Here is an 18,293-nt window from a genome sequence, read left to right as displayed (position 1 = left end):
TAGACCTACATTCAAATTTAAGACTCTTGAGCCATTCCCTCTTTTTGATGGAGAGATGCCTTTTTTCCCCATTAGGGATTATGTTTGACTCAGCACATTGATACTGAGGAAAGACAATACAACAATGTTGGGAATGGGTTTTTAAGCAGGAAGTTTTCTCTGAAAGAACTGAGTTTTGTTCCAGGTGATAGAGGAGCCCTATTGCAATATAAAAGGGAAGGAAGAGAACGCTTCCTTGCTAAGAGGTCGAAATATTGTAAACTTGACTTTAAAATCAAAACTCACAGGAAGTATACAATTTCGGAAAAGAAAGCAAGAAATATGATAATCATATTCTGATCAAATGACAAGCGACCATCAAATTTATTTTTTCTCATGTCTGTGTTTAAAACAGATAGTTCAACATGCATTCGCCCCCTTAATAACTACTAAGTGTGTGGTATTATACTAAGGGACAAATGACACCTAGTCTCTGACTTTCAACAGCTCAGAATCTACTTTACATGGACAAAAGGACTAATACTTTATTGAACTTCTGCTAAGAACCAGGCATTCTGAAGGAGGAAGTGGTTACTAGGGTGGGCCACAGTAAAACAATGACTATATAGATATAAGAAGTGTTATTTACAGATTTTGAATATATCTCTTTAGGGGATATTTAGGGGACAAGGTTTAATTCTGAGAACTGAGAACTAGTAAGATGAATAGAGAAGAACCTAATCTGGGTTTGGGGGGGGGGCATTGAGGGCAAAAAGAGAGCTGTAAGACTTAAAGATAGGGGAAACGCCACTTTTTTTCTTAAGAAGAGAGGGAATGATGCAAGGGAAGAAAAAGTAAAAGGACTTTAGCAGAGAATCAAACTACTTTTCCCATCTCATGCATTTTCTGTAAAAGGTTTCTTATGAGCAAAGACAGTGTTTTTCTCTGGTTTAATTCTCTTTATACCTAGAACTCTGCCAATAGAGGCCACTTACATATCTTACTTTTTAGTTCCTAGGTTGCTGCTGTTAGAAATTACTAAAATATTCAGAGAATGAAAACCAATTGGCACCTATGCCAAGATACCCAAGCACCATCCGTTGAGACCCAGTGAAATGCTGAACCCAAAATGGCAAACCCTAACAGGCTCTCGCAATACCATCTCTCATTTTTTCTTTCATCCCTTGCCTGGAAGGCTACACCGTGGGTGGGAATAAAAATCTACTCTCCTGTTGCATCCAGGCAGCTGCCAGGAGTCTGTTTGCCTTGTTCTTTGCTGGCAAATCATTAAACAGTCCCCCCAAAGCCGGCCTCTTCCCCAGGGCCACCCCGTGGACAGGGATTCAGGGCTGTGGTCAAAGGGCTGTCAGCAGTGAGGCTGGAGCCCTGGGCTGTCTCCAACACAAGCCTATCCTGACTGTTGCCTCTTCTGAACAGAAGCCTCTTTGGCCTGATCTCAGCCCCCCAATTGCTTCTGAGGAGACTCTGGGTATCTGAGTTGGCTGGTGGCTTGAATAATTTTGTACTTTCTCTGATTTAATTTCTAAGTTTTAAGTGCCACTACCTCCATACTCCCTCTGTTACTCCCTCTGTTCTTTAGGGACACACTGGCCCGCAGCCCATACTTTCTCTACTTTGTGATGCAAAGGCAATATTTGTTCCAGGAACTGGGGACTGGAGTCAGCCAAGCAAACTCTATAGCTTCACTCCACCCCCTCTCACAGCAAAACAATGAAAGCCAGGACTTAGACGGAGCTGAGCTGCCCCTTGGCTGTAGTATTGGCCCAGGAAGGGATGGGAAGCCCCTGAGCAAATCAGTTGTGGGAGACAGAAGTCTGGGTGTGGCCTCGGAGGTTGAGGCATAGCACTGCAAGCCAGCCACAGCCAATCAAGTGTGAGTTGGATCCCCGACCAGGGAGCTGACCCACATGGCACAGCAGACTGCTCGTGGCCCGCCCGCTGCTCCCTCAGCAGTGTACTTCGTCGATCACCTGTTCTGCTCCCCGCTCTGTCTCTGGTGAAGCCTCTCACCGCCCCTACACCTCTGGCCTGTACCCCAGTTCTGTATACATAAATAGATAAATCTTTTTTTTTTTTAAAGTATGGATAAGAATTTCTAGGCCAACTTGAAATCCCTATACCTCAGGCAGATGGCTAAGCCTGGCAGACATGGAATGTGTGTTAAATAACCAGATTGATTTAATCATTCTATACTTTCTGCATCGAAACCACCCAATTTAGTAATGCTTGAGTAGCTCTGCCGGTAGTCCTGAGGTGCCTCTGGCATATTTAAATAATCTGATTTCCTTAAGTCCCATTTCTTTGGTCTTTTTTCACAAGAACTGTCTTTACTCTTTGACCTTTTCAGCATTCAGATGTCAACCCAAGTAATTATCTTAAAACATACACCACCTACTTCTAGCAGCTTTCTAAACTCCCGTCATCTCTGACATGAGTGTGGCTAGCACAAAAACAGCAAAATCAAAAAGCAGACTCTGTCAGGCTTTTTGCAAAGAGCACATCAGGTTTACTTGGAACATCTGTGAAAGTTTAATCAACTACAACTCATGGTCAGAGTAAGGGAAGATGGCTTAGGGAGATTCCTCACCCAAATCTCCTGACACCCTTATGCTGAAAATGTGAGTAGATGTTACTGCTAGTGACATGGCCACATGTGTCAAGACCTTTCTGCAGAGGACCTTCCTGAGCAAGATGTGGCTAGACAAAGGGCTCCAGGAGTGCTGTGTACAGACTGGGGGCCTGTGAAGGTGGGGGTCCCGCTGAGATGCTAGTCACTACGGAGAAGGACTCAGCTGACATTTTAGGACCTCTCGTAGGAGTCTCAGTAATTTGAGCCCTCACATGATGGAGAAAAGGAGTTCAAACTGCATGACTGGGTGTCTTCCAAGGTCTTGACCTTCGTGAACCCCAGAAGCTTCATGTCCCATTTTACTGCCTTTCTACAGAGCTCTGCTATCACTAAACTGATATTTGATGGGATTCTTCTCCTTGCTTCTGCTTTCAGGAGTAGCCTCCTCGTACGCCTGTGACTAGAAGTCATTCTGGGTCGAGTCAGGACAAAACCTGTTTCTATATAGGGGTACAATGGACAAAAGCGCTGCCTCTTGGGTGCCTAACCTTTTTCTCCATTTCTCTGTCCAGCTACTACCAAGTAAGCTTTCTCCTGCAATACCAATTTATTTTTTAATTATTTCAAAGCAACTCAGTTAACTCTCCTTTCTCCTTTCTTTCTTCTTCCTGCTTATAATCCAGTGATCCACCTTCACTATGATCCCAGGCAGAGTATGGGGTCAGAAAACCCCACCATGGGGCCAGTGCAAAGAGGTTCAGTTACATCATGGAGCTCAGGCAAATCTGAGACTAAGGTAGGGGAATTTTAAATTGAAGAATAGAGTCTCTAATGTGAAGTGAGGCAGTGACCAAAGTGGTAGTCTAGCTGAATGACCATCATTTGAGCTTCTGTGACCTCTAATTTCAAGGCACACCTTTCTCATCCTAAATAAACATGGACTATTCACTGGGAAAGCATCCCTGAGCAATGTCTGGATCTGGCTGTCTTTGTTGTGGCTAGGAGAAGAGATGAGAGGACTCCTAGGGAGAGAAAGAAAGCTGAGGCTTCTGGGCAGAAAGTGCCTGGGCCCAGAGGAAAAGGCACAGACAGTACTTGCGCCTGTCTTGTTGCTAAGAACTATTCAAATTTGAAAAATTTTAGTAATAGGGATCCTGAAGACTTCCATCCATGTGTTGTAGTGCTCAACTAATATTTGGGGTCCCACACAGAGTGCGCCCCAGCACATGCCCCTGAGGGTAGCATGCAGAGTAGGCAGGGCTCCGGGGTTGAAAAGGAGACCTCAGTCTCTCTGAATGCTTGCGTGAGCATGGACAGTCTGGAACTTGAGCCTCACATTCCTCCTCTAAGTCTGAAAAGCAAGTCTTAAAAGCCCTGTAGAGCTATGAGTCAGGCTCAGCTGTCAACAACTCACATCTCTTTTACAAACTTATGGCAGTTTGTATGGATGCACAGTGAATTTTATTCACCAAGTCCTAGGATCACAGAGAAAACATGTGCTGAGCACCCTTTTCCTCTCAGGCTTTATCACATGGTTTCCTCTTGGCAGCTAGCACATCACTTCAGTTCTCCTCTTTTCAGATTTCTTGCTGGCCAAGCACCCCTGTCCCTCCCAGCAGGGTTTTCTGGATCAGGTAAGAATACGAGTGGCTTCTGCCATCTATCCTCTCTCTGCTAGTTCCCTCCCATCAGGTGATAAGGTTATCTTTCTCCAGTTCCACCTTGTTTTTTTTTTTCCTTGTTTTTTTTTTTTTTTAAATCATACAATTAAGCAGGAATACATTTTCCTTGTTAAAAACATTTAAATAAATAAATCCTCTTGACCATTCTCTAGCCTCCCAACTTAACTCATTAGGAAACATTAGCCATCCAGACATAGTGGCAGGCTAAGGTAAACATGTCTGAGGTTTCAAACCCAAGCCTGGACAGGTAGGATGGAACCTGAGGATGTAAATGTCGACCTCTTAAGTGAAGGTGACCAGATTGGGCCTCCAATGCTGTTCTGGTGCTGGGAGCCGGAAGCAGCAATTCCAGGCTAATCTGTTCTTCCCACCCCCACAGCTACAGGAGAGGAGACTGACTTTATGGTGCTGGTGTGTCCTGCTGCCTTAGATAAAAGTCAGATAGTTCTAAGTTCAGGTAATGGAGGTTGTACAGAAGAGAATGATTATAGAATCTGAAAAGAGGAAGTGCGGAGAAGGCTGCCTTTGATGTCCAGCCAATGTTCCTGATTACAAAGGCAAAATTGTAGTAGGCAGTAAAGTTACCTGTCCAAGGCCTGGTTGAAGGTCTGTATGTGGAATCAGAGAACTAAGAGATTATTGCGGTAAAGATGGGGGGTGGGGGTGGAGGGTGGCTGGGAAACAGGAGACATTAAAGAATTGCTTGCAAAAGCACACACCCTAAGAGGAGGAGATGCCACGGATAAAAGTAAGACCAGCATTAAGTTCGGGGCTCACTTGAGCCCTGGAATGCCCTTTGTGAGGAGGTAATGAGATCACATGGCCTCCTTCATGGGAAGGAGGCGGGCTGAGAACTGGAAGAGCTTGTTCAGTGGGGTCTGGAGGCCTGAGCACAGGAGGGAAGTGACCGTGGATAATGAGCTGTCCCAGACTGCCTGTGGAACGCTGGCGTTCAGAGGCACCGTTGATGGCCAGAAGAGAAGCAGTCTGAAAGGGCTTTGTCCCTTCCAAGAGCGAGGAGGGGCTCGCGACTGGAGATGTAATAAAAATAATCACCATTTCATGAGCACTTACTGTGGGCTCCTGTTAGCTCCCAGTAATCGGGAGGCATTTTTGTTCCCTTTGTGAAGCTGAGAAATAAGAGGCTTAGAAAGGCTAAATAACTTGCCCAACATCACACAGGTCAATGATGGAGTCAGAATTTGAACCTTGGGTCTGTTTGGGGTGGGAGGGAGGGAACAGAATCAGATTAAGTTCGAGGAGGTGGACAGAGAAACAGCGTCAAGAAGATGAACTATAGCACACCCCAAAGGCATTGCACACATCTTCTGGTGAGCGAATCTGACTTCCCAGCCTGGGCGGCCTGGCCCTGACAGCAAGGTCCTATTAACGTGCCCCTCAGGGCAGCACCTCCAGTAAGAGTGCCCCATCTCCTGGCCTTTCTATAACATGAAGATAATCCTAAATTCATCATGTCCCCACGAGCCCTCCCAGGAAACCCTTTCTCCCCACCCCTTCCTGGTGCCACAGGACTGGTGGCCTAACGTAGAAATCATGTTTGCCACTTGGTCATTAGGAGACCTTGCATCCCGAGGAGGCAAGTGAACTTGGGCCCCTTTTCTTCTCCTCCCACCTGACAGTTACCTGGAGGAGGAGGTGAGGACAGCCTCTGTGTTATACGTCAGAGCTACTCACCGCCTCAGTGGGCAGTGAAAAGCATACTGGTGGAATGGCTGTTTTGTTTTCATTGTTAATCTGAGAATATGCTCATAAAAGAGTCAAACCATATAAAAATATAGTTGAGTCTAGTTTTCATTGCCCCAAATATAACTGCAAAAGAAATATCATAGTACTTGATTTTCTTTTTATCAAATTAAATCTGACCTCCAAGTCCTAGCCCACTAGGTGGGTGGAAATTTGTTTTCATAGGAACGTTTGTGAGCGCTCCCAAAACAGCTCAAAGGTCCTGGGACTTTAGGTAAGCTGGAATACCTGAGGGGATCTGTGTCCAGGCTGGTCGCCATAAAAATTACCCCTTGTGACACATCATCTTCTCCAAGGCCCAGCCTCCCAGGGTCTATCCCGGGACACAGGCTGAAGATTTCGCCAGGCTGGTACATCTCCTGGCCTGTCCCCCCTCCCTTAGGATTCCTGGAACTCTATCCCCTCCTCAACCCCACCCCAGCCACACTCCTTTCTGCATCAGCACACTCAACATTGCTCAGAGTTGGTCTTTAGTAACATTTGCTTTCAGCAGATGCCCCTGAGGCAAGGAAATGAGGGGTGGCAGCTACCTCAGAATGGGAAGAGGGACAGACACAGGACAAAATGTCAGTCGCTCTCATTCTGTCCTCTACTTCCACAACCACACAAACAACTGAATATCCCGTATGTTGGCTTTTGAAGTATTCACCGCGAAGCACCGGCCTGTCTTTCCCCACTTCCTCTCTAACTCCTCTCTCAAAGTCACCAATATCAGGACTGTGGTGTGCAGTGTGTTATCTTATAGTTAACTATCAGTTATCTGGTTGTGGACCTTCAATATTTGATCAGGAAATATTGATTGAGTTCCTACTCTGTGGCAGGCACTCAAGGAGCAGGGGAGGTCAGCTGTAGCCTGGGGGCGAGAGGGAAGTAGCAGACTGCAAAATAACTGGGAAGGACAGGGCCCCAGAGAGTCCACTGACCTATCCCACGAGGGTGGCCAGTGCCGAATGTGTGGATGTGAAACAAGTTATTCCTGGGAACGGGTTGCAGTGGAGGAAGAGGATGGGAGAGCACAGTGAGCCATGAAGCAAGGCAGAAGGTCCTGAGCCCAAGCAGGCACAGTCTGAAGCTAATGTCTAGAAGTCCAGACACCATCCCTAGAGCTCTCAGGGGCCTTCTGAGGACTTCAAGTAGCATACTCAAGTTATTCCCATGTTGGCTTTAGTGTAGAGAATGGGACGGAGCGAGATGAGCCCAGTTAAGAAGTGATTCAGTAAACTGTGGTCACTCTGATGGTCTGTATTGGAGTAGCCATAGTGGCAATGGAGGAAAGAGGACAAGCAAGAGAAATGTTTAGGAGGCGGGATAGTTAAACTCTGCTGATTGCTTGGGTGTGTTTGTGGGGGTGAGGAGAGAGAGGAGGTGGGAGGCACAGCTGACTTGCATAGTGGGTGGATAGTAGTTCCAGTCCCTAAAATAGGGAACTCTGGAGGAGAGATGAAACAATTAGCTCAGATTTTGAAGATGCTATGTTTGAGATACCTTGTTAAAGGCATAGGTGTGAAACTCAAGAGAGGCTTAAGCTGCACAGATGTTATTAATGATTTGTGTGTGGAAACCAAAGCCGCAGGCTTGGCTGGGGTCACCCCGGGGAGCACGGAGAGTGAAAAGAGAAGGTGTGGGTTGGAATCCTAGGATCATCAGCAATATTTCAGGGACCTGTGTTTGGGCCTCTATACTTTAGGAATGTTATTAGGAAGACATGTGAAACATGAGGGAAGGCATGTTTTCAAAGTCAGTTAGCAAATGTTATCAACTTTTAAAAATCTTACCCTGCTTCCATTTCTTCTGAAGGGAGAAGAATGAGCATGGTTAGTGCCTCAGTTTCCTCATCTTCAAAATGGAGGTGAGGAAAGGGTGGAGGGGGCCAGAGGACTATAGTAAAGGAGCGTGGGTGCCTTGGAGGTGGGTGTGCTATGGCAACATAACCTCTGAAGAGGTGGGATCCTGATCCTATATTTCTGAAACATACAGTGTTGTGAGCCAATGTTACCTTAGTTTAAAAAGTAATCATTGGTCCACAGCATTTACTCAATAAATGTAAATTATCTCCATTATTATCATTAATTATTAGCGTGGACAATGAAGACTGGCTCTGTGTTCATTTGGCGTTACATGACTCCAGAGGATGGAGTCAGACAGAGCTGAGTTCTAATCTTGTGTGACCTGGAGCCTCAAGCTTCTTTCTTTTTTTTTTTTTTTATATATTTTTTTTGAAAGATTTATTTATTTATTCATACAGAACTGGGGTACAGGCCAGAGGCTCAGGGAGGGTGAGAGGATTCACCAGAGACAGAGTGGGAAGCAGAACAGGCTGACTGACGAAGTACACTGCTGAGGGGAGCAGTGGGCGGGTCAGGAGAGGTCTGCCACGCCATGTGGTCACCTCCGGGGCAGGTGGGGATCGAACTCATGCGGAAGTGGCTTTAGTTTCTCAGTGCAGTGCTTTAACCCGCTGCGCCACCGGGGAGGGCCCTCAAGCTTCTTTCTTTTTAATGGGAATGATCACACCCAGCTCCTTAGTGAGATAGCATCTAGGACCCTGGTTCTCTGGAGGTGTTTCCTAATGGTTCATTTCCTCCCCTTCCCTCTTCCACAGGGAGGGCCAGAGAAGTCTGGTGACTGACTAGCGTTTCCCTGTCAAGGCACCCTCCAGTACAGCACTGTGCTGTACAGACTGGTCCCTGCTGTGAAGGCCTGAGGCACATTGGTGGTTAGGTATTTGCAAACCTTCTCTAAAGACCACTCTTCTCTAAAGTGATTTTCCCTCCCTCCCAGTTGACCCACCGGTCTGTGAGAGGCATTCTGGCATCATCACGAGAAAGCTGGACTCTGGGGAGGGGAGGGCAGCCGAGGGGAGGGATGTAGTGAAGCACTGGATTTCCATGGCTTCTCAATGTGCTCGTGAAGCAAGGTCTCGCATCTTGCATGTGGTTAGAGCAGCTGACAACTGAGACTTCACCATGCCCAGCTGTGCTGTGTACTCACCAGGTGGTCCTTCTCAGATGCACACCTGTAGGCCTGCTCCCGGGTCTGGCTCTTGACTCTCCCAGTGTCAGCTCCTGCCTGCCTTGGTGCTGGCCTCCCTGAACGGCCCCTCCCAGCCCTGGCCAGGCTGCTCCCTCTCCAGAGAATGCCGTGCCCCTTGGAGGCGGCCCACTGAGTGGACACATACCCACTCCCAAGGGAGTGCTGAAGCCACCTGCCCTCACACGGGGGATTGCTAGGCCCTTGAATGAAACTGCACAGTAACATCACGGCCCGATGGGCTCACACTGTTGTCCTCTGGACGTCTATAAGACAAGGGGCCTGTGTTACCCAGTGTTGGCTCCTGAGAGCTTCACACCGAGGGGCCTTCTGTGGGGTTAGATCGTAGACATGAGTGGACACATGATTGGGCCGATGGACAGACACAGGCCAGTGGAGCTTGTTGAGGCAAGTGAAAACATCCCCTGATTTAGGTGCCAAACTTCTCTAGGAGTGGAGAGGGTTGCATAAACTTTCTCCCACACTAAACCTTGATCACCCCCAGACTAATAGCCCTCGGCTATACTGGGGGTAACAATGGAATTTCTTCTTCCCCCTCAACACCCCCTGTCCAAAGATTTTTCTTGAACAAGGACACAATTCAAAGGAAGGTGGTTGTATTTGTTCAAGGGACTGCAGTAATACAGTGAGAGAAGATGACTTTAAGTGCTTTTAAGTAGTGACTGTGCTTTCATCATTGACATTATCTTCATAAATTCAAAATTCTCTCTTTGATGGTTCTTTCTGGAAGTCCTTTAGATTTCAACAGCAGTGGAAAGGGAAGCGTGGACAGCTCCCCTTTCTTGATTCTTTCCACCATGTGGGAGTCCCTGGTCCCCAGGAGTATCCATACTTTGTTCTCATAGCTCTCTGGAAATTTCTTGATTCAAGGGGGTGTTGGAATCAGACTGAGTGAGAAGAGAGTATGTTCGCCCAGTTTCTGTTAGCATGCATTGGGTAGCCACTGCTTAGCACTAGCCCAGCTACAGCATCTTGGACTTGACCTTCCATACCCTTGGAGCAGGTGGCTGAGCTGGCTCCATCTCCAGGGCATCATCCTGGGGACAGGATGCCCCCAACCCCAGGCATTATGCTGTTCCAGAATTACCTCATAGCCAAGCCTCATATCAAATAGTCTCTTCGCCCTCTTAGTGCCCCACTTAATCTCAGGATGGGCATAGACAGGGGCAAAGGGGATTCTGAGAGGAGCAAGCAGGATCAAGTGAGAAGATCCAAGCCCCATGGTAGACGGGCACCCACAGGGCAACAGCTGCTGGGCAGGGTGCTGGTAGGGGTCTTGAGGAAACACCCAGCACTGCCATGGGGAGCAAAGAGGGAAGGGAGGATTCTGAGGACACTGACGAAGGAACACATGGATATTCTCTTGGCCTGGGGTTGTGAAGCAGCTAGAAGAAATGGCAGGTAAGAGAGGCTAGGGTTAGGACAAGCCCTCTGTCATGGCCAGTTTGGACAACCAGGACTTGAGGGTGGTTGGAAGCTCTTCCTTCAGGTCTCCCTTGTGAGCACCTTTTGCTCTGCTCTGTCCCATCTCCATTCATCCTCTGTTGTGCCTGGCACCCCTGAAAGGACGACCAGTGGCGACTAGCTTACTGTGGGACAGTCCACGAAGGAGGCTCCTCTTCCTGTTTGGGAAGGGCCTGGAACACACAGAAGTACTTGGTGCTCACAGCTCGCTCCGAGCCTCCTAACCCAAGTCTCTCTCTCTGCAGTCCCACCCTCTGTACCTGTGCAACGCCAGTGATGATGACAATCTGGAGCCTGGATTCATCAGCATCGTCAAGCTGGAGAGTCCCCAACGGGCCCCCCGGCCCTGCCTGTCACTGGCCAGCAAGGTAGAATCACAGTTGACTTCACACACGCTCTGAATTCGGCCCATCTCGGGGCTGTAAGAGGTCCCAGGGCTTGTTCTCCCCCTTTCTCCCTTTCTCCCAGTTCATTCAAGTTTCCCTAACCCCATGACTGGCCTCAGGGGGTGGAAATTAAGGTCTCTGTCCTTCACCATCAGCCGTCTACCTCGAGGGCATGCCCCCTACTCCATCTCCTTTCTCCTCACCTGGAAATTCCTGAACATCCCCCAACCCTGCCCAGGGTCAGGGCAGTATGGAAATCAGAAATATTTACTGAGCACCTTGCAAGGACAGCAGAAACGGAAGCCTTTGCCCCTACCCTTAGCAAACTCACAGCCTTCCTCCAAGATAGCAAATCTGACCCCACACCCCCAGTCTGGAGCTGGCTGCTGCTCTCCCCTACCCCCAGCCATGTGCTCGGTGGTTTGCTGTGGTCCCCACTAGCCCACTCCCTCCCAGGCCCTATAAATATTTGCATTTGTGACTCTACTTTCATATTTGTTGCTGCTTTCTGTGGGCTCACCACATGCCAGGTGGGAGATGAGACAGATTACATATATTATCTCATTTACTTTTTACAACAATCAGGAAAGCTAGACATTATTATTCTCTAATTGACATATGAGGCAAGTGAGGATCAGAAAGCTGAAGTAACTTGCTAGGGTGATGCAACTTGGAAGCACCAGAGCTCAGATTTGAACCAGTTTTCAAACCTGAGCGTTGCGTCTCTCTGCGTTTTCCTCCTCATTCTGGAGAGGAAAACCACTCTTCTGTGCAAAGATTTCCATGGATGAGAGTGATGTTAGATTGTGTGTGGCACAGACTTGGAGGAGGTGGCCCTGCTCTCCGGTTGATGGAAGTGGGGCATGACAGCCCCACCCTGTGTACCAGGCCCCAACCGACCCCTTGAGGATTTCCCGATGCCCCCTGAGGGCTGAGGAAATGGAACCACAGGCCTGCAAGAAGTACCACAGATTCCTACCGGAGCCCACAGCAGGCAGGAACGTGGACAGGATCCCAAATGTGGTGTCCACAGGGAGGGGAAGACATTCTCCCCCACCCCCTGCCTCTGCTGATGCAGAAGAGGGTCTTAGGGGAGGAGGGAAGTGGGGGGTCAGGACACACCTGAAGGGCTGAGAGTGCAAAACTCAGCAGCAGCAGTGATATGCTGATTCCCCCTGCCTCTGGACACTTCCCTTGTTTTACAAAATATGGACAAATGTCATTCATGTTTTGATTTGGTAAATGTGTGCTTGACATCGGTACTGTGTGGCTGTGAGTGGAGAATGTGTGTGTGAGACAGACAGATGCAAGGGACAAAGAGTCTTAGAAAAACTTGGCTGCTCACTCGGCGGGTGAATCCAGACACACGTGGGCACGTCTGACCTGAGAGGAGGTGTTTCTCCTCATCCTCTGGGGGCCCGAATCCTCGAGGAGAAATAAGACGTGTATACGGACTCTGGGAAGCAAAGGGTGTGTGGTCAGTATGCTCTGAGGTACTTTATCTTGCCGGGCCTTTGTTTCGACTACCATAAAGTGCTACTTTTATGCCCTGCCCAGTGGTCCTCGCGAGCATGCAGATAGAGTGTGCCGAGTGCCAGACAGCACCGGACCTAACCTAACCTATCCCTAAAGGGCCCTTAGGGCTTGCGCAGAAGCACTCTGGCCGTGGCCCATTGACCCTCTTTCTCCCACAGCCTCTGTGCTCACTGCCTGTGCTTGTGCTCCCAACCTCCACCCATTTTTGCTTCCTGTTTCTGCCCTTGTCGCTCTGGGGATGGCTCTGCCCACCTCCCCCCCTTCCCCCCCCAGCTCCACTGCTCCTGTCAGGTCATCCTTGGGCCTAACCAAGTGCATCTCCCCTGGGGGTCTTTTGTTCCAAAGGAGGAACAAAATGTGAATGTAGTCATGTGGGTCTTTGAGTTATTTCCAGTTATCTCAAGAGTCCCACAAATTTAATTAAAATGCTCATTTTGCTTTTGGTCGGAATTCCCATCAGTTCAGTGTTGTTACAAGTTATGTCACTGGAAAATAAATTTAAGGTATCAAAATTAACGTAATAAAACATTTTAAAAAATGGCTCCTGGGGCCCTCCCTGGTGGCGCAGTGGGTTAAAGCACAGCACTGAGAGGCTTAAGCCACTTCCGCATGAGTTCGATTCCCACCTGCCCCGGAAGGTGACCACATGGCGTGGCAGACCTCTCCTGGCCCGCCCGCTGCTCCCCTCAGCAGTGTACTTTGTTGATCTGCCTGTTCTGTTCCCCACTCTGTCTCTGGTGACTCCTCTCACCCTCCGCATCTCTGGCCTGTATCCCAGTTCTATATGAATAAATAAATAAATCTTTTAAAAAAAAAATGGCTCCTGGGAGGTACAGGGAGCAGATGGGTCTTTGGTGAGGAACTTTGAGAACTGCTGACACCACCTGCCCTGGCTGGCCGTCTCTGTCTGTGCAGTGGGGCATTGCACCCACCGCGCTCTCGGCCTGCTCTGTCTGAGCCTCAGGGGACCTGCACATTCTAGCGCACATCTGTGAGCCTCCTTCCTCGTCTTAAAGGGGCATTAGTAATGGGACGTAAATCATACGGTTATGAGGATTTAATGAGACAGTGCAGCTGGGAGCTCAGCCTCTTGCCAAGCACATAGTAACCACTCAGTAAACAATCAGAACAGTCACCATCGTCGTCACTGATGCCTTTATACCATGCTCTTATCGCCAACAAGGTCAGTTTCTTCTTTCATTGTTAATCCTTCTTGATTTCTGAAACCAACCCCATAGTTCTGGATTCTTCCATTCTTATCACCACCACTACCACTAGTCCTCTACTTGATCACCCAAGCTGGTTCCTGTTTATTAGCAGCTCTCTAGACATCCTTGTGATAGGTAGGTCTCATCCTCATGCCTGGGCCTGTGCATGACTTTGTGCCTGGTGGAGGAGTTGGCTCTGGAGGCAAGCAGATGGGTGCAAGCTGTGCCTCTCTTCCCATAGAGACCATGCCCTGGTAACCGGGCACCAGAGGCCGAGGTTTGGGTGGGTGGAAATCCTGCTGCTTGGATATGAGCTGTGTGATCTGGGCAAGTTATTTTGTCTCGCTCAGTTCAAGAAACTAGTAACTGTCTTACAGGGTGGTTGGGAGGAGTACACGAAGTCATGTATGTAAGGAACGTTCAGCGCAACAGCTGGCATAACAAGTACTTCAGGAACACTTATTCTGTGCCAGGCACTATTTTTCATAAGACTTCATACATAGATTAACTTATATAGTCCTCAAAACAACCCAACGAAGTAGGTCATATTATTACCCCCAGTTTATAGGAAGGAAAAGTAAGGCACTGAGCAGTTAAATGACTCGCCGAAGTCTCACAGCTAATAGTAGCAGGCTCAGGGTAAAATCTGGGCAGAGTGGATCTTTATAAAGGTTATAACCTTCGACTTCCTTGCTGTCAAGCCCGATGACTCCCACTTCTTTTCTTCTGAATTTTTCTAGACTGGCTTATTCCACCTAATCTCCCTCCCCGGCACGTGCCCATGGGCTCTTCCATGCATGCTACACCATGTTTCTTAGAGGTGTCTTGGGGCATAGGGGAACCTTGCAGTCTTGACCTCCAGCCCCACCCTCAACTTCAGCTCACTTTGATCTGATTTGTATAATAAAGATTTGTGTCTGATTTTGCATGTGTGTATGTGTGCATGTGTATGCTTGTGGAGGGAGTGAAAGGAAGGGTTTTCTGCAATGAGAAAAGGCTTGGAAACCTCAGCTCTGCTTCATTCATCTGTACTCTAGAATGCTATTATCAGCACTATAATTATCTGTCTATCTATCTATCTATCTATCTATCTATCTATCCATCTATGCCTTGTCCCAACAACTAGATGATAAGTTAATGTGAGGGACTTGGTCTTCCCTGGCTTGATGCACTGGGCACAGTAGGCGTCCATCTTTGCTAAGCAGGAGGTAGACAGAGACTGTCCATGGCACCTGGAGGCGACATGTGAGGCCCAGGGAAGTGCAGCAACCGAGCCCTGAGAGGCAGAGGCTGGGGGTGGGGGGGGTGGGGGAGTGTCCCCCCTCCCCACTCCCGCCACTTTCTCTGTGGCGATTCCCACTGGTGAAGGCTGTGGGAAGTATTGCTGCTGCTCCCGGGACTGGCTGACTGCATCTTCCAAGGACGTCTCTGGGTGTCTTTCTAAAGTCCAACCTTCCTGTTCAGACTCTTTGCCTTCCAGAGTTCAGTGCCACAGAAGCTCTCCTTTTCCTCCATCCCTCCAGTTTTCTCGGGTGCAAGTGAACTAGAGGGAGGCATGGGTAGCCCCAGGGTGGGCTGCCGTCTGCCCCAGATCTTGTTGTTTGATTCCTAGATCTCTGGACACAGGCACCCACTGCCTGAAAGTCCTGTTTGTTTCCCTGTTGGCCAACTCTCTGGGCCTTTTTGATCACTTTTACAACTTTGTAATTATGGGCTGTAATGGGCTGGGGTGTTTGAATGTCATGGTAATTACTTTCCACTGTTCCTACCCCAATCCTTCAAAGAGAGAAGGGTGGGGATGTAAGAAAATCTCTAGAGAAGGAAGTCTGCCCTCCCCTCGTGTTTTTGGGGAGGGCTGTGTCCAGGGTCTCATTCCGGGAATGGGAAACACGAGGCCCCCGCAGCTGGCAACACAGAGAATGCAGGAGTCTCAATTCTGTGACCACTGGGGTGACCTCCCCACCCCCTGACCAAGTCCCTGGACTATGAGATTAGCAGAGAGACTCCTCCTTTTCCACTTAAGCTGCTCCATACCTGGTTTAGAAGACTCTGAAGATTCTTTTTGCCTGTGGTCACCTCAGGTGGGGTGGACTTCCTGGAAGTAAATGGAAGGAGAGGGCAATGAAATCTGTGACCCCTCAGTTTCTTCAATAATTCTATTCGGGAGTCCTGTGATTTTTTAGTCACTCACACTGGCGAGCCTGGGCCAGGGCTGGGCCTGGGTGCTGCTAGAGGGCCTGGCTCAGCTCCGGGGTAGGGAGGAAGTGGGGAGGGAGGGAGGGAGGAAGGGAAAGTTCTTCTGACCAAAATGGGGCCTCACTTGAGTGTCTCTGCCACTCTCCCCAGCTCCCCTGCCTGCGGGCTTCTGGGTCTTAGGGGCCCCCTGGCCCTTGCTGCAGCCTGGGGCGTGTAGAGCAGGGAGTGGGGAGCAGGGGGGCCGCTCCCCAGGCCTGCCTGGCAGGAGACCTGCCCTGACAGGCTCTCCCCAGGAAGGGAAGCAGAGATCAAAGCACTAAGAGTGTGAGTAAGCCCCAGCCCTGGCTCCTCTTCTTGCCACCACTGCTTGCAGAGGATTAACTCCTTCCATGCCTGCAGGAAGGCCCCAAAGATTCAGCAGGCCACCAGGGACCACAGGTTCCAGCCTGATGCCATTACAGGATGAGCCTGCTGCAGAGAGGAAGGTCGCAGAGCCTGCTGGGCAGGGAGCCCTCACGCAAGGCCAGGAAGGCTGTCGGCCTTTGCCCTTGTCCTGAGCTCCACCCTCAGTTGGTGTCTTCTCCCCACAGAGCCCCCAGATGCCTGCATTTCGTCTCTTTCTAGCTCTGGCTCTGCCTGCTTGGCTAATTCTGACCCCAAAATCCTGTGCAGTTATGTCCTTGTGGGAACAGCCCACAGCCTCCCTGCCTAGTGCCTCTAGTGCCACCCTCAGGGAGAGAATGAAGGGATAAAGCCCTGGGCAGGGACTCCATTAAGTCCTTGAACTGAAGCCAGAGAGAGTTGGCAAACTAGAGTTTGGCAGGGAGAGAGAGCCACACGATGGGCTGAGCTTGGGGCTCTGCCACAGAGGCTTTGGGTGGGAGCAGTGTCCCTCACTCTTGGAACCGCGCCTGAGCTGGAGGGGGGCCTGCAGGCTCCTCTTGTCAGGCAGGCCCCACTCTGTTCTGCAAGATCTCTCCACCTCTCTGCTGATGCCCTCTGACCCCCCATGCACCCTGGCCACTCCCAGCTCTCTGTCCACTCAGACTGGTGTAACTTGAGGGAAGGGGCTAGGTCTTATTTGTCCTTAGCCCTAGAGCCTAGTCTGTCACCCTGCAACTAGTAAACCCTTTCTTAGGAAGTTTGTTCCATCACAAAAAGAAGGCCTGACCGGGGCCCTTTGAAGGCAGGGGCCCAGCCCAAAACAGGCAGGGGAAGGGGGTTCCACTGACCTGCATGAGTGTGCAGAGGTGGTGTGCAGGATCCGGGGAGGGGTGGATGTGTGAGGGGTCAGGACAGGGTGTAAGCGGGCTCCATCCTTCTCTGATCCCAGCCAGTCTCTGCTTCATGTTTCACAGGCCCGGATGGCAGGCGAGCGGGGAGCCAGCGCCGTCCTTTTTGACATCACTGAGGATCGAGCAGCTGCCGAGCAGGTACCCAGGGACCTCAGGTGTTTGAGGCGGGGGCTGGACGGAAGAAGATTAAGTTGCCAGGGGCAGGAGAAGTCAGGACCCAGCAGTCCTTCTGGGCACTTTTCCCCCTGCAGCTGCAGCAGCCGCTGGGGCTGACGTGGCCAGTGGTATTGATCTGGGGTCATGATGCCGAGAAGCTGATGGAGTTTGTGTACAAGAACCAGAAGGCCCATGTGAGGATTGAGCTGAAGGAGCCCCCGGCCTGGGTAAGCACGCCAGAGTGTCAGCCCCTGCCAGCTGCCCCCTCCCCGGCTTGTCCTGCGGCTACCCCCAACTCAGGTCCTGTGGACTCGTGTGGTGAAAAGGGCCTTAGAATCCCTCGAGTCCAACTTTACCCACCAGCCACATGCTCCTGAGCAAGCTTCTTTCCCTCTCTAGGTCTCATCTGCAGTGACCCGATCAGGCCAACTCAGTTGTAGGCTTGGTTTCAGCTGTGGTTTCAGCACAGCCTAGCAGAACCAGAGACGCTGTGGCCCCTGGGCCCGAGAGGGTCCTTCTCTGCTGCCTGGGAGCCTTGCTCAGCTCCTCACTCTGCAGCGCCCCCCTTGCCGAGGGGCCCTTTCCCCTTTTCCTAAGTAGGTGGGTTTAGACAGTTCACCTCTCTGACGCCAGGAGAACCCCTCCTGGGAGTGCCGTGGACAGAGAGGCGCCACCCTCCGTGCAGCCCCTTCCCTGCTCTACCCCAGCTGCAGGAAAGGAAAGCCCAGGGGGCCCCGCATTTCCTTCCAAAGGGGCCAGCTCTGTCCAGACATGTGACCCTCTCCACCTCTGCTCACGCCCTCAGCCAGACTATGACGTGTGGATCCTCCTGACGGTGGTGGGCACCATCTTTGTGGTCATCTTGACTTCGGTGCTGCGTATACGGTGCCGCCCCCACCACAGCAGGCCGGTGAGCAGAGTGGGCTCCTGGTGGAGGGTGTGTGTGTGTGTGTGTGTGTGTGTGTGGAGTGGGCTCCTGGTGGAGG

General features: G+C 50.1%; 1 protein-coding gene across 2 annotated transcripts in view; it reads left to right on the top strand.

Moving 5' to 3' along the window:
* The window catches only part of RNF43 (ring finger protein 43), a 61,173-nt gene that overhangs the window by 34,653 nt on the left and 8,227 nt on the right, over positions 1 to 18,293 (top strand). Inside the window, exons 3-6 of one of the 2 annotated variants that reach the window (XM_004684419.1) lie at positions 10,776 to 10,898; positions 17,215 to 17,289; positions 17,403 to 17,534; positions 18,113 to 18,217. In XM_004684419.1, coding sequence (XP_004684476.1) covers positions 10,776 to 10,898; positions 17,215 to 17,289; positions 17,403 to 17,534; positions 18,113 to 18,217 — 435 coding nt within the window. The remainder of the gene's footprint in view (positions 1 to 10,775; positions 10,899 to 17,214; positions 17,290 to 17,402; positions 17,535 to 18,112; positions 18,218 to 18,293) is intronic. The other variant, XM_004684420.2, reaches the window with a different exon arrangement.

The sequence above is a fragment of the Condylura cristata genome, unplaced genomic scaffold (assembly GCF_000260355.1).
Source record: "Condylura cristata isolate star-nosed mole 26May11 unplaced genomic scaffold, ConCri1.0 scaffold00017, whole genome shotgun sequence".
Classification (NCBI taxonomy): Eukaryota; Metazoa; Chordata; class Mammalia; order Eulipotyphla; family Talpidae; genus Condylura; species Condylura cristata.
The sequence above is the reverse complement of the archived record's forward strand: the minus strand, read 5'-3'. Positions and strand labels throughout refer to the sequence as shown.